Genomic DNA, 12,279 nt, shown 5'->3' with positions numbered 1-12,279 from the left:
ATTAATCTGTCATTACACATGTTTACTGTAGCACTACGCTGTCAAATCATGACCTAATTAGGCTTAAAAGATTCGTCTCGTAAATTAATCATAAGTTGTGTAATTAATTTCGTAATTAGTTTATATTTAATACTCAATATCTGATGTGACAGGAATTTTAAAATTCTGATACGAGAAGCAGGAGCACGGAAAGGGTTCGCCTGACGCGACGCGACCGTGGAATTGTTTTTTCTCTTGGGCCTCGTTTAGATTCTAAGTTTTTTTATTCTTTCTTCATCACATCAAATCTTTAGACATATACATGAAGTATTAAATATAAATAAAAAAATAACTAATTACACAGTTTGATTATAAATTACGAGACAAATCTTTTGAGCTTAGTTAGACCATGATTGAACAATAATTATCAAATACAAACGAAAGTGCTACAGTGCCAAATACTGATTCACAACCATCATCTAAGCAAGGCCTTGGCGCCGCACGGCTTCAGCGGACAAGGATTTAAAAGTCTTCTCTTCTGATAAGCAACGAGAACAGGAGCACGGAAAAGGGCTCACCTGACGCGACGCGACTGTGGAATTGTTTTTTTCTCTTGGCGCCGGGAAAGCGGACAAGGATTAAAACGTCTTCTCTTTCGTTTTCCAATCCCCTCCCCTGCCCCACAATAATCAGCCTGTTCGGTTGGCTGGTTCGTATCGTTGCTAGTTCGTAAAGAAGTATTACTGGTTGGTTTGTCTGAAAAAAAAATATTATTTCGATTGAAAATTTACGATCGTTTACGATAAGCCACAGCCAAACGAACAGGTTGAATATCATATTGACAGATCGTTCATCGTATCCTCCTCAAGTCCTCTATGCTCTGTTCGGCAGGACTTATAAGCCGGCTAAAAAGCTAAAACGACTGATTTGTTGTGAGAAAAAACACCGTTCTATGAATGATAATCCGGCTGGAACAGAGCCCTGATCCTCTCCCTGGATCCTCCCCTCAATCCAGACGCGCAAACATCGAATCGTCTCCACATCGAATCGTTTCCTTTTACATGCACTACACCCACTCTCTGCAGCTATATATAGGCCACCATATGCCCATCTTATGAAACCATCCACAAGAGAAGAAGAAACAAGCAAGTAGCAAAACTCTCTTCTCCCCTTCCCCGTCCCTCCACGCCTCGAGGCTCGAGATCGTCCTCCCCAACCCAACACCATGGTGAGGGGTGTCGCCGCCTTCGGCTTTGCCGGCCTGTGTCTGGCCTTCGCCACCCTCGAGCTCTTCACCTTCCTGTACCCGCAGTGCGGTGCGGGCACGGGCACCACGACATCCGCTGAAGCCCCACTGCTCCACAGCGCGGCCGAGGTTTTTCCGCCGTTGGCTGCGGTGGTGGTCCTCTTCATCGCCGTCGCGCTCAACTACCACCACTTGACGGGTCGCCGCGTCGTTGCTGTGCCCGTGGCCGGCGCGGGCAACGGGCGGCGCTCGATCTCGAGGCTTGTCATGTTCGCGCTATGCGTCTCCGCTGGGACGCTCGAGTTCATCGTGTTCGGGCAGGCCACCGGTGGTGGTGCGGAGGATCACGGGGGTGCCCAAGCTCGCGCGCTCGCCATGGCTGCTCTCCGCGCGCTGCCTGCCGCGGCGACGGGCACGTTCTTTTCGGGGATGTCGCTCATCATCGTCGCGCACGTCCACGCCGGCGGCGAGGGTGGTGGTACCGGTGCCGTCGCCGGAGACGAGCTGATCCAGGGGCTCCTCCGCCTCCTCACCAAGGTCGTGGTCGGAGCGGCGGCGGCGCTCGTCGGCCTAATCGCCATGGCCCTCACCTTCTACGGCGCCAAGTAAGTTGCCCCAAACTCTGCCGCCGATGGACCTTAGCATTCCCGGCTGCCCCGTGCGCCCGCGCACGGCGCATCCGCCCTCCGCAGCCCCGCCGCCTTCCTTTCCGCTTTCCGTGCGCCCGTGCATCCTCCCGGCGACCCCGACTCCCCGGCTCCCCGTTCGCCCTTAACCCCAAACCCCTCTTGTCGGCACGCCTCCGCCTAAACCCCGTTTTCCGTCCAGCTCCTCCAACTTCGTCAGGTTGCGCACCGACCAGCCCGCGGCCGACACTATCACCTAGCCAACCATGGTACCAGCTCCTATAACCGTGGGAAGGGAGTTAAATTCCTCCGTCTCGGACCCTAGACCTTCGCCCCCGATTCGCGCTTCCTGCTGACCTCGTCGCCGCTTGATGTGCGCAGCTGGAGCTACTGGTTCGCTCGGCCGAATAATGCGCGTAGGAAATATCCTCCCGTTCTCCGCAGAGAGACAAGGCGACTCCCGGTGAGGCGGTGATTCGATCGGAGCGGTTGGTGGTGCCGGGCAGGTTCTGGGATTCTTTTCTTGAAAAATCTCCGAGCTCACCGAATTGGACGAAATTCGGATCGGTATCCACTATAAATTTGAATGAAATTTAAGCAAATTTGAACAAAATTTTCCCAAACAGTCAAACATGGCACTAGACATGGAGAGGGTGTGTGTGGCCCACCATGGAACGCGCAGGCAGCGAGGAGGGGGGCGGCAGTGTGTGGTGGCGGCAGGGGGCAGCGTCGGCGCGGCAGATCCGGTGACAGCGCGGGGTGGGCGTCGAGGAGCCGCCATGGCGCGGGGACAGGCGTCAGGGAGCCACCATGGCGCAGGGGCAGGCGTCGAGAAGCGGCCACGGCTCTCGCAGTGGCGGCAGCGGCGGCAACCACGCTGGAGCAGGTGGCGAAGGCCGAGACTGCGCGTTGCTGGCGGCGGAGAGCCAAACGTCGGGTGTTTCTGCGAAGACGTCCAGTGTTTCTGCGATGTATTCACGGTGGAGAGCCTGTGGGCTCGTTACTGGACCGTTGAATGGGTTAAAATTTTTGAATCGGGCTGAAATATTTGGCCAGTTTAGTTTTATTTTGGGCCGGACCGAAATGGGCGCATTTCGCTGAAATTCGGTTGATTCGGGCCGAATCCCAGATCGCTATACAAGTGGTCGAGGTGCGAGTGTGGTTCTGCAGCTGATGTCTCCTTTTGCTTATCCATACGGCGGCAATAGCTACGTGCAGCTGCAGACCTGCGCCTGGTCCATGGTGAACAGCTCCGATCAATTGAGTGAACAGTTCGGGCTCTTCAGCAGCAGGAGCAGCAGCAGACACGCCGCTCGTCTTTGGCTGTCAAGTGTCACCTGCATGGCGGCATCTTAGACTGAGTTCCTTTAGTGGTGCCTCCTGGTCCTGGGAGGAGTCAATTATCCATTGCAGCGCCGTGGCATTGCCGGTCGCTTTTAACCATTGTTTTGTTGCCGGCTTGCCGCACTGTTTCATCGTGCTCAACCTTCTCATTTCCCCTAGAACGGATAGATGGTTAATGCATGATCAGCCATCACAAAGCCTTTTGTTGTACATTTATACAATCGTGTTTACAATTGATTGTTTCCCCTTTGCAATATTCAAGATTGGTGTGGTGATTGCATAAAAATGATAAAATGTGGGCAATCTTGTGTTTGTGTCTTGCAGATGCTAAAAACAAAAGTATGGAAGAGGTGCTGGCCGGTTAGCGGTTACATTACAATCAAGGTTCGTCGTGGGGGTATTCTGAGATTGGCACTGCACCGGCCTACACACAGCAAATTTCAGCTATATGTACATAATGAATTTTCGCATGTTATGGATGGTGTACTAAATATGGTTTTGGGCCTTGCGGCGGTTACTTTGTGACTATGTGAGTGGGGTCAGCTGTTGATATTTTAAGCTTGTGTGTCTATCTATTATGGTTGAAAACTTGCCTATGATTTCATACTATGAAACATGGGAATGTGTGGTTGAGTAATATGATGCCATCTTCTGTATCTGGTGAATATATGTACCAGCTGATGATTGCTATTTTGCCAATTTGATTTGAGATTCTTGTATTGGTGCACTGGCATATGCAGATGTGCAATAAATGTATGTGTTGGCTTTTGCCTAGGAATGGGCCTATTTCATTCCATATACAGGTTAAGACTTGGCAGCTGTCAACTGAGTTTGAAGAGTATCCTGTGGGAGGATTTGATTCAGGTTATGGTTCTCTAAAACTGCAGAATACATCTATTTTTTTTTCAGTTAGCTTGGTATTTGGGGGGCTTGTTGGGGTAACTAGCTATCTAGTTCTAGTTTGGTGGTTCCTATTAATTCCTTCTGTTATGTGCTTCTGTAAAACTTCTTCTGGCTTCCGTTCAAGCTATGGGTGTTACTACACATGTACTTTGCTCTAAAAAGATTTGAATGACTGTTAACAAATAACAGTTTATCTGAATTGCTTCTATTGTGTGTGCAGGTAGCAATCAACAAGGCCTAAGCATATGCTGTTATTAGCTGCATCTTAAGCATATCATCAGTTCGTCACTGCCCAGAGATAAGATATGATGCTGTAAGTTTTGTCTCTAAACCTGTCACATAGTGAGACCCTGAATGGCTGAATCCCTGATTGATCACTTAATTAAGATGTCTTTTCAGACTTGTTAATGATGAGTTAACTTGAGATGTGGCAATATTTACCCGTGAACCCAAATACGCCCTAGTCACATCTAGTGTCATGCTTGCTATAAAACTTGTTTAGCTCTATTGCAACCTGGTTGTGGTCTTGTGGCAGCTTCTCGTTGATCATGCTATTTTGTGAGATTAGTGATATCCATGGGATTGCTGATTTCTGTAGGATCCTCTCTTTGTTTTGCTAATGGTAAATTTCTTAGGTTCCTTTGAGTTTTTTTTTCCTTTTTTATACTTGTAGAGTTGTAGTGTTAGCAAAGATGTTTTTTACTGTTGTAATGTCCAGGACTGCAGATAATAGCGTGGCCAAGGCCAACACATAAGCATATTCATTCTCAACTCCATCTTCATTGTTTCCCAGTCTGGCCGGAAACAAGACATGATTATGTAGGTTGCCTCCAAATCTGACTACAGTAAGATACTTATAGGACCATGATTGACTACTTGTATACTCCCTCCGTTACAAATTATAAGTCGTTTTGTCTTTTTTGGCACATAGAATTTATTATGTATCTAGACATACGTTATATCTATATGTATAGCAAAATGGATGTATAAAAAAAAGTCAAAGCGACTTATAATTTGGAACGAATGGAGTACTTCCTTTGAGAGTTGTAAGAAGTTAGTCACATCTGGTGCCTTCTTTGCTTGGTATCTAACCTTATCTAATCACAATTGAAATATGATTGTGGCTAGCTACTTCTTGTTAATTACTTCCTCCGTTCTAAATTATAAGATGTTATGTGTCAGACATAATGTATATCTAGATACATAACAAAAAGTACGTATCTAAAAAGCCAAAACGTCTTATAATTTAGAATAGAGGGAGTATGATATTATGTTCATTTTATAAGAAATGTTCTTTGGTAAGATTTGTAGTATGAATTGGATTGTGAGGTTATATATGCATACTCTACTGATTTTTGTTGATGTCTTACCCATCCACCATGGAATTGTTAGCCGTCCTCAAGTACACATTGAACATTTGGACTGCTTACTTTGCTGTCATGAACTGTATGATTTGGCAACAAAACCTTGAAAGAACTTTCTGCGAGATTCTGCAGAAAACCTCATCTCGGTCACAAAGGTTGATGCAGATTGATAAGCCTTTTGTTTTCCTACAGATATCCGTGGTGGCCATCGTGCCGAACATGGCCCTGTGGGCAGTGATGGCTGACAGCAAAAGTCTGCAAGCTATCATGGGAGCATGGGGCCTTGATCAGTGGAGTATTAGTGCGGCTGGATTAGAACAAGGGCAATCACTGTCGTCACTGGTAGCGCACGGACTCATGCACGCCGCGCCGCGTGACCAAGGCAACGCGGCTTCGCCTTCAACCTCAAATTGTCAAGAGACGTTTCCATCGAAGCAAGTTGCATCTTGCAGATGTGAAAGTAGCCACGATAATATTTTGTGCTCCTCTGTCGTTTTTAGTTGTTTTCGACACTGACAACGAGAATGAGATCTTGGATTTTTCTCATTTTGTTCCATTGATTGTGCCTGTGCGCAAGGATGAAAACGGTACGGATATTTTTCGACCGTATTCGAAACCGAATCCGTTTAGAGGGGTTGAGATCTGTCCGTATCCGAGTCCGGATATCCAACATCCGATACCGTATCCGTATTCGAATACTCAAATCGCATATTTATGATGTCGATATCCAATCGTATCCTATCCGACATAGTTGACACTATCCGTATTCGAATCCGAATCCGGACAGAAATATGAAAACAAATGTAATATCGGTGATATCCATCCGTATCCAATCCGCTTTTATCCCTATCTGTGCGGGACCTCAAATTGTCAACAACAGCAGTTCTTTTAACAATCACAGATGGGGTTGCTGCAACTCTAGCGTGCCAGTGCCGATGCCAATGCCGAGAGGAAATCGCGCTGTGCTACTGCTACCTGTTGCATCGCCGCACATGGCATCATCCCCAGGACTCGGCGGTGTGGCAGGCGCGGAAGGCCAGCACGAGCAAGTCGGGGCACGACAACGGCGCCAGCGCCGGTCCTATGATTTTAAGGGTCTTCCGAAGATTTGGTCGTAACGGTCCTTTCCGATCATGTATAAAATATTATAATATATAAACGCTAATTTTACTTATAAAACGAAAGCAAATTCAATAACATATTTTTAATTTAACATGTCTGATAATTATCGAGGAACAATATAGATTAATGAATATATTTGTAGATGTATGATAATTATCGAGGAATAATGTAGATTAAAAAAATAATATATTCGTTTTCTTTTCTCACCCATGACAAATGTTTCTTAGGTAACATTATAAAATTCTAACATGTAAATTATAAGAAAAATATGACTATATGGGTACAAAGTACTAGAAGTCTGGAATACTATACAAATAATTATTTTGCATTAAAAATAAAAAGGAAAAAAATACATTGGGCCTAAACAACTAATCGGTGATCGCAATTCATAAGAAGCAAAGAATCAAGATGTCGTCGTCGTGGAGTCCTACCTGGTCGCCGTCCTTGTGCGCCGTGTCTGTGTCTCCGGTAGTCTAGCTCTTCGCGACGGCGCGGCTCGCCAGCTCCGCGCGTGTAAGGCGCACGTCCCAAACTCACGATCAGAGTGTGTTGTGTGCAGCGTGACTCCTCGCTTCCTCTCTACCCGAGGGCCGTGGAGAAAAGAAACTAGGAAAGAAATATCAATGTTGTCTTTTTGGACCGCCTAGCTAGTTCTATATCTCTCTTCTTATTAGTTTGTTAATGCCTAATGAACTATAGGACCTCAGGGTTTGTATATCTGAGCTTGAGCCACTCCTCCGCTTGGCCCTCGGCCGACGCACCTCGTGGCGTACCTTAGGGCCGGCACTGAGCGGCGCGGTGGGAGTTTGGGCGAGCAGCGGCGGCGGGAGTTTGGGCACGGTCGTCTAGGAAGAATGCCACACGTGGTTCGTGTTTTGCGAGCGTACGTGTTCCGTGCTGGGCAAAATTGCATTTGGAACTAAAACTTAGACCACATTATCTTATTTTTGTGGTCCAATGGTACAATATGTTTTTTGGGTTAGCTAAAGTATAAATCTAACTTTAGATCATTTATTTGGAGATATTAGATCTAAACTTTAGTGGCTTAATTTTAGATGAGAGATCTAAATAGGGCCTTAATCTCTTTCTTTCTTCGTATGGCCACCCTCTAATTAGTTTCTTTGCATGCCTCACGATGTTTTTTTGCTTGATTAGTTTTTTTACATGGCGAAAGATAGGCAGCAATAGTTGCTAACATTAGCAACAGCGTTGTTTAGCACCTAGTACGGAGTACCGCTCAATGACAAGATTCCCTCGCAAAAGGAGGGGGGTTACTGTACAAGGGAGATGGGCCTATAGATGGGTATTCGGGCCCGGCCTGGCCCGGGCCCAGGTCAGGAACGGCACGTGTGCCGCCGGGCCGTGCCGAGGGTGGGCTTCGTGCCTAGCCAACGGCCTAGGCACGGCCTGTGAAGGCTATCATGACGGTAGCAGGCAAGCTTGGAGAAGGTCGAGGTCGCTGCCCCTTGTAGCCGCGGCGGTAGCAGGCGAGCTTGGGGAAGGTTGAGGCAGCCGCCCCTGTAGTCGTGGCTCCCATGGCCGCCCCGCGCTCGCCCCTAGGCACCTCGACGGAGGGAGCAGCAACAGGCCCCCGCGCAGATGGTGGAGAGAGCCGGGGGAAGGGAAGCCTGTGATGCGTCGCGAAGAAGGGAAGCCGACGATCGATGCGGTCTAGCGGAGATGGCCGAGGAAGTATGGTGCGGCGGCTGGGAAGGAAACAAGATAAGGTAGGGTTACGAGTGTGTTGGGCTGATAGCGGGCCTAGTATTGGGCCGATGCTATTTTACTGGCCATGCCGTGCCGCTCGACATGCCTGGAGAGCGGTCAGGCATGGCCCTATGTGTCGGGCCGTGCAGTGCTTGTGCCATACCAAAATGTCGTACTTCGGGCCAGGCTGCCGTGCTCAAGGCTGCATGCACATCTATAGATGGACCATTCTTTCCTTCGCTCTGATAGGCGTAGCGATGTATTACGTAGATAATTTTTTTCCACTAAAAAAATGTATTTCGTAGACAGATAACAATGATGCATGTCCACTCAAAAAAAAAATGATGCTTGTACTGGTCACTGGTGCGGAGTGATAGATGCACTGTCTGTTATTTAGTTGCGGCTGGATGCTGAGTGAGTGAGGAGAGGACTTGCAAATGCAAGTCAACGTGCGCTGGCTCAGGTGAGCAGAGCCTCCACATCTAGCTCGCCCCTCTCTGTCTTCTTGCTCGCCGATCTGCTGCGATACCCACCGGAGCCGAAGATAATGGGCGTCATCAAGGCGGCGGCGGATTCCTTGTCCATGGCCTGAGCTGAGCTTCTATGCTGCCACTCGTGCCATGGCAACGACAGGTCTGTCTGCGCTCTCTATCTTCAGTTCTCCACTGCTGCAAAGCGTTGTTCTGTTGCAATTTGCAAAGCTGCTACCTCTTGGTCGAGTTCTGTTTGTTCTGTCCTGTTAGTTGGCATCTCCAGCTCAGTCATGTATTTAAAAGCTGAGATTTATCTCCTTCATTTTATTTATTTAATCATTTTTGCAAAGCTGCTAGTTCACTTCAGTCCCGTTTTCCTTACCTTGTTTTGTGAGTCCGTAGCTAGAGCCAATTCGAGTCTGCAAAGTCATGTACGGATTACAACACAAGCGAATATGCCTTAGGGTGCGTTTAGATCCAAAAAATTTTGGATTTTGGCTCACTGTAGCATTTCGTTTGTATTTGGTAATTAGTGTCTAATTATGGACTAATTAGGTTCAAAAGTTTCGTCTCGCGATTTCTCGACCAACTGTGTAATTAGTTTTTTTTTTCGTCTACATTTAGTACTCCATGCATGTGCCACAAGATTCGATGTGACAGTTACTATGCAAAATTTTTTGGCAACTAAACGGGGCCTTAATATAGATATGGATCTGGAGTGGGTTTGACCGTTTTATGTCTTTTTTTTTTTTTTTGAGGGGGACCGTTTGAGAGTCCAAAGTTCCGTACTGATGCTTAAAACTTGGACTTGGGCCAGACATGGCAAAGGAAAGACGCCGTTTGTCGGCCCTAAAGGGTCACCTAGGCCTACGCCTACCTAGTGAAGCTTTGTGGCCCACTAAATGTGAGACCAGGCTGAGCTGGACTATGTTGGGCTACCGCCCAACAAAAATCGACATGTATGACCCTGCAAAAAAATACATCTTATTTGTATGATCTTTTTGTTTATGAATTTACCTATATGCTCCTAAAACGAAATTTTCTTTCTTCTGTAGCCTTTCGTTCGTTTTGGTCATTTGACGGTGGTAAGTCCAAGATAAAATAACTATTATACCCCTGGTGAAAAAAATAGACTGCAAAGTTTTGTTTGTCTATTCTACATTTAGAAAAATATTACGCAAATAAATTCTAAAGCTGGTGATAGGGTTAGATCCAAACTGAAACCAACCTCAAACCGTAAAAACGCAACTACCTCGCTGAACCAGTCTAATCAACCTACAAATACTCATAATCCATACCGAACCAAACTGGTGGGTGATTGTGCCCCAAATCAGACCAAAACCATGGTGGTTTGAGACTGCTTGCATGCTTGGAGTGCACCAGAGCTGCAAGGCAGCAAGCCAGCGTCCTCTTTCGCACGTGCGTACGCAGAGCTCTTTCACCAGAGCTGCAAGCGCTTCGAGCTCGCATGCGTACGCAGTACGGTAGACGGACTTGGCGGCCGCGCAGGCCTTGCCGGCGCGCTGAGAGAAGGTAGCGGATGGACTCAGCAGTGCGACAGCAGCAGCGCCGCCGGCGGGTGGCCCAGCCAAAGCAGAGGCGGCGGCGCGCGCGTCCGGCGGGGGCCTGTGGCCGCGGCGCAGGGCAGGCGGCAAAGTCACGCGCGGAGGCGGCGGAGGTTCGTGGCCGCGGCACGGCGCAAGCGGCAGCGGCGGAGTCGCAAGCGGAGGAAGCGGAGGCCCGCGGCGGCGCTTGCTCGGGAGCCCGAAACAGACTGAGGCAAACTAGATCGATCCATTCTACCGCCAAGCCGCGCCGGGCTGGGGCCGGAGATCCCGGCGGCGGCGGCGGTCCCCTCCCCCATCGCTCGGTCTCCGTGTCTTTCCGCCTGCTCGGTCTCGGTCGGATGCGCGGTTGGATGCGGCGGTACTGGCAGAAGGAGCAGAAGGGCAATTTAGAAGAAAGGAAATTTCGTTTTAAGCCCGGCACCGTTCCCTTGGTTGGAAAAAAAAAACACCGTTTCCGCTGATAGGTTACGAGAAAAAAATACCGTTCGAGCTAAAAAAAACAAATTAAAAAATACATAGACAAGCGAACAGAACTATACAAGTAAGTTAAGAAAAAAAGACCATACAAAAAAGATATATTTTTTCCAGAGCCATACCAGTAAAAACTCGTTGAGATCCGGTCTTTCTTATCAGCTAGCTTTAATGCTAGTCGAACAGGCCATAATAAGTTTCAAGGAAAAAATTTCGGTACTATGTTCCAACCCTACGCTCTAGTACATCATGCGCGCCGGACAATTAAGCGGGAAATCAAATGGTATAGGTAAGCATAGCAAGTATTGGTAAACGCATATGTGCATTGACCTGATGGTTTCATGTCGTGCTATCGATGATTCGCACGACGATCTTACACTACCAAGTTCAGTAGCTTACTAATGTCCCAACGGTAAGGAAAATCTGTAGTAATCTAATTTTTAGTGACTTACTCGGTGTAATAGGAAGATAGCAAGAACATTCTGTTTTCATATATTCTAAGTGCGCTAATTTTGACAGCATAGCGTAAAACAGGTAACTCATGGGAAAAAACAGTACACAGTTAGATATTTCTGATAATGGAAGTGGTAAAGTAATCAGTAATTGAGTTAGGAAATGGCAAGTCATGACCATTGTGACAGTAAGGATGACACAAGAAAGAATTCTAGATGTCTTGGTTGAATTTCACAAAACTTTTAAAGGTATGAACACTAATTCCCAGATATACCATATGTGAAGCATCGTTCAGAAGGTCGGATCAAACCATCTCGTGGACTATATAAACCATCTATCATTCAAGCTATCTTGTGCAGCCATCGTTAAATAGTGGGCAAGTTTAGAAACGGATCCAAAAGCGCAGCAAAGCAGGAAAGGAGATACTTACATTCTAAACAGTAGCCTTTGTTAAACAACCATCACTCGCGTCGGCAAGGTAGAAAAGGAGATATCTACATTGTAAAGACCACACGGGTCTCACAGAGAAATGTTAAATTTCACAGCGCCTAATCCTGCTGGGAAAACCTATAGCACTTCATAAATTTTGTGCAGCGATATTAATTCTCGTAGAAATTTTACTCACACATATGCATGTCATAGGGACTTTAATGATTTCAGCATATATATATTAGTGTTAGCCACCTTGTGAGCTGATAATAGATTAAAAAAATGAGGCTTCACAGCTTGATAAGCCGATGGTAATTGAGTCAGTGAGCAAATTGCAATCCAAAGCTATGATATTCACAAAATATATCACGACATTGCGCCGAAATGGCAAGCGACATGATGAGCATTAATTGTGACCAATTTTAGCCTCCTTACAACAATAGAAGCTAAGCAAACAAAACAGCTAGCAGCACCAACAAAATCCAAACACATAACGCCATTAATAAGGCAATCACTTGACACCTCTAAAAAAAGCTGTCAACTTAACTGGAAGAGAAAATGGACTTGTCCCTAATTTCAAAAGGTAGAGAAAAC

At 46.9% G+C, this 12,279-nt stretch overlaps 1 protein-coding gene across 1 annotated transcript; it reads left to right on the top strand.

Moving 5' to 3' along the window:
- Window positions 1–1,128: 1,128 nt before the first annotated feature.
- LOC136526726 (uncharacterized) lies at window positions 1,129–3,844 on the top strand. Its single transcript, XM_066519313.1, has 2 exons — window positions 1,129–1,830; window positions 3,520–3,844. The coding sequence occupies exons 1-2, from the start codon at window positions 1,205–1,207 to the stop codon at window positions 3,524–3,526; spliced, it is 633 nt and encodes a 210-aa protein (XP_066375410.1). The 5' UTR covers window positions 1,129–1,204; the 3' UTR covers window positions 3,527–3,844.
- The last annotated feature ends 8,435 nt before the right edge of the window (window positions 3,845–12,279 follow it).

Source organism: Miscanthus floridulus, chromosome 19, assembly GCF_019320115.1.
Source record: "Miscanthus floridulus cultivar M001 chromosome 19, ASM1932011v1, whole genome shotgun sequence".
Lineage (NCBI taxonomy): Eukaryota > Viridiplantae > Streptophyta > Magnoliopsida > Poales > Poaceae > Miscanthus > Miscanthus floridulus.
This window is presented reverse-complemented; position numbering and strand designations above follow the sequence as displayed.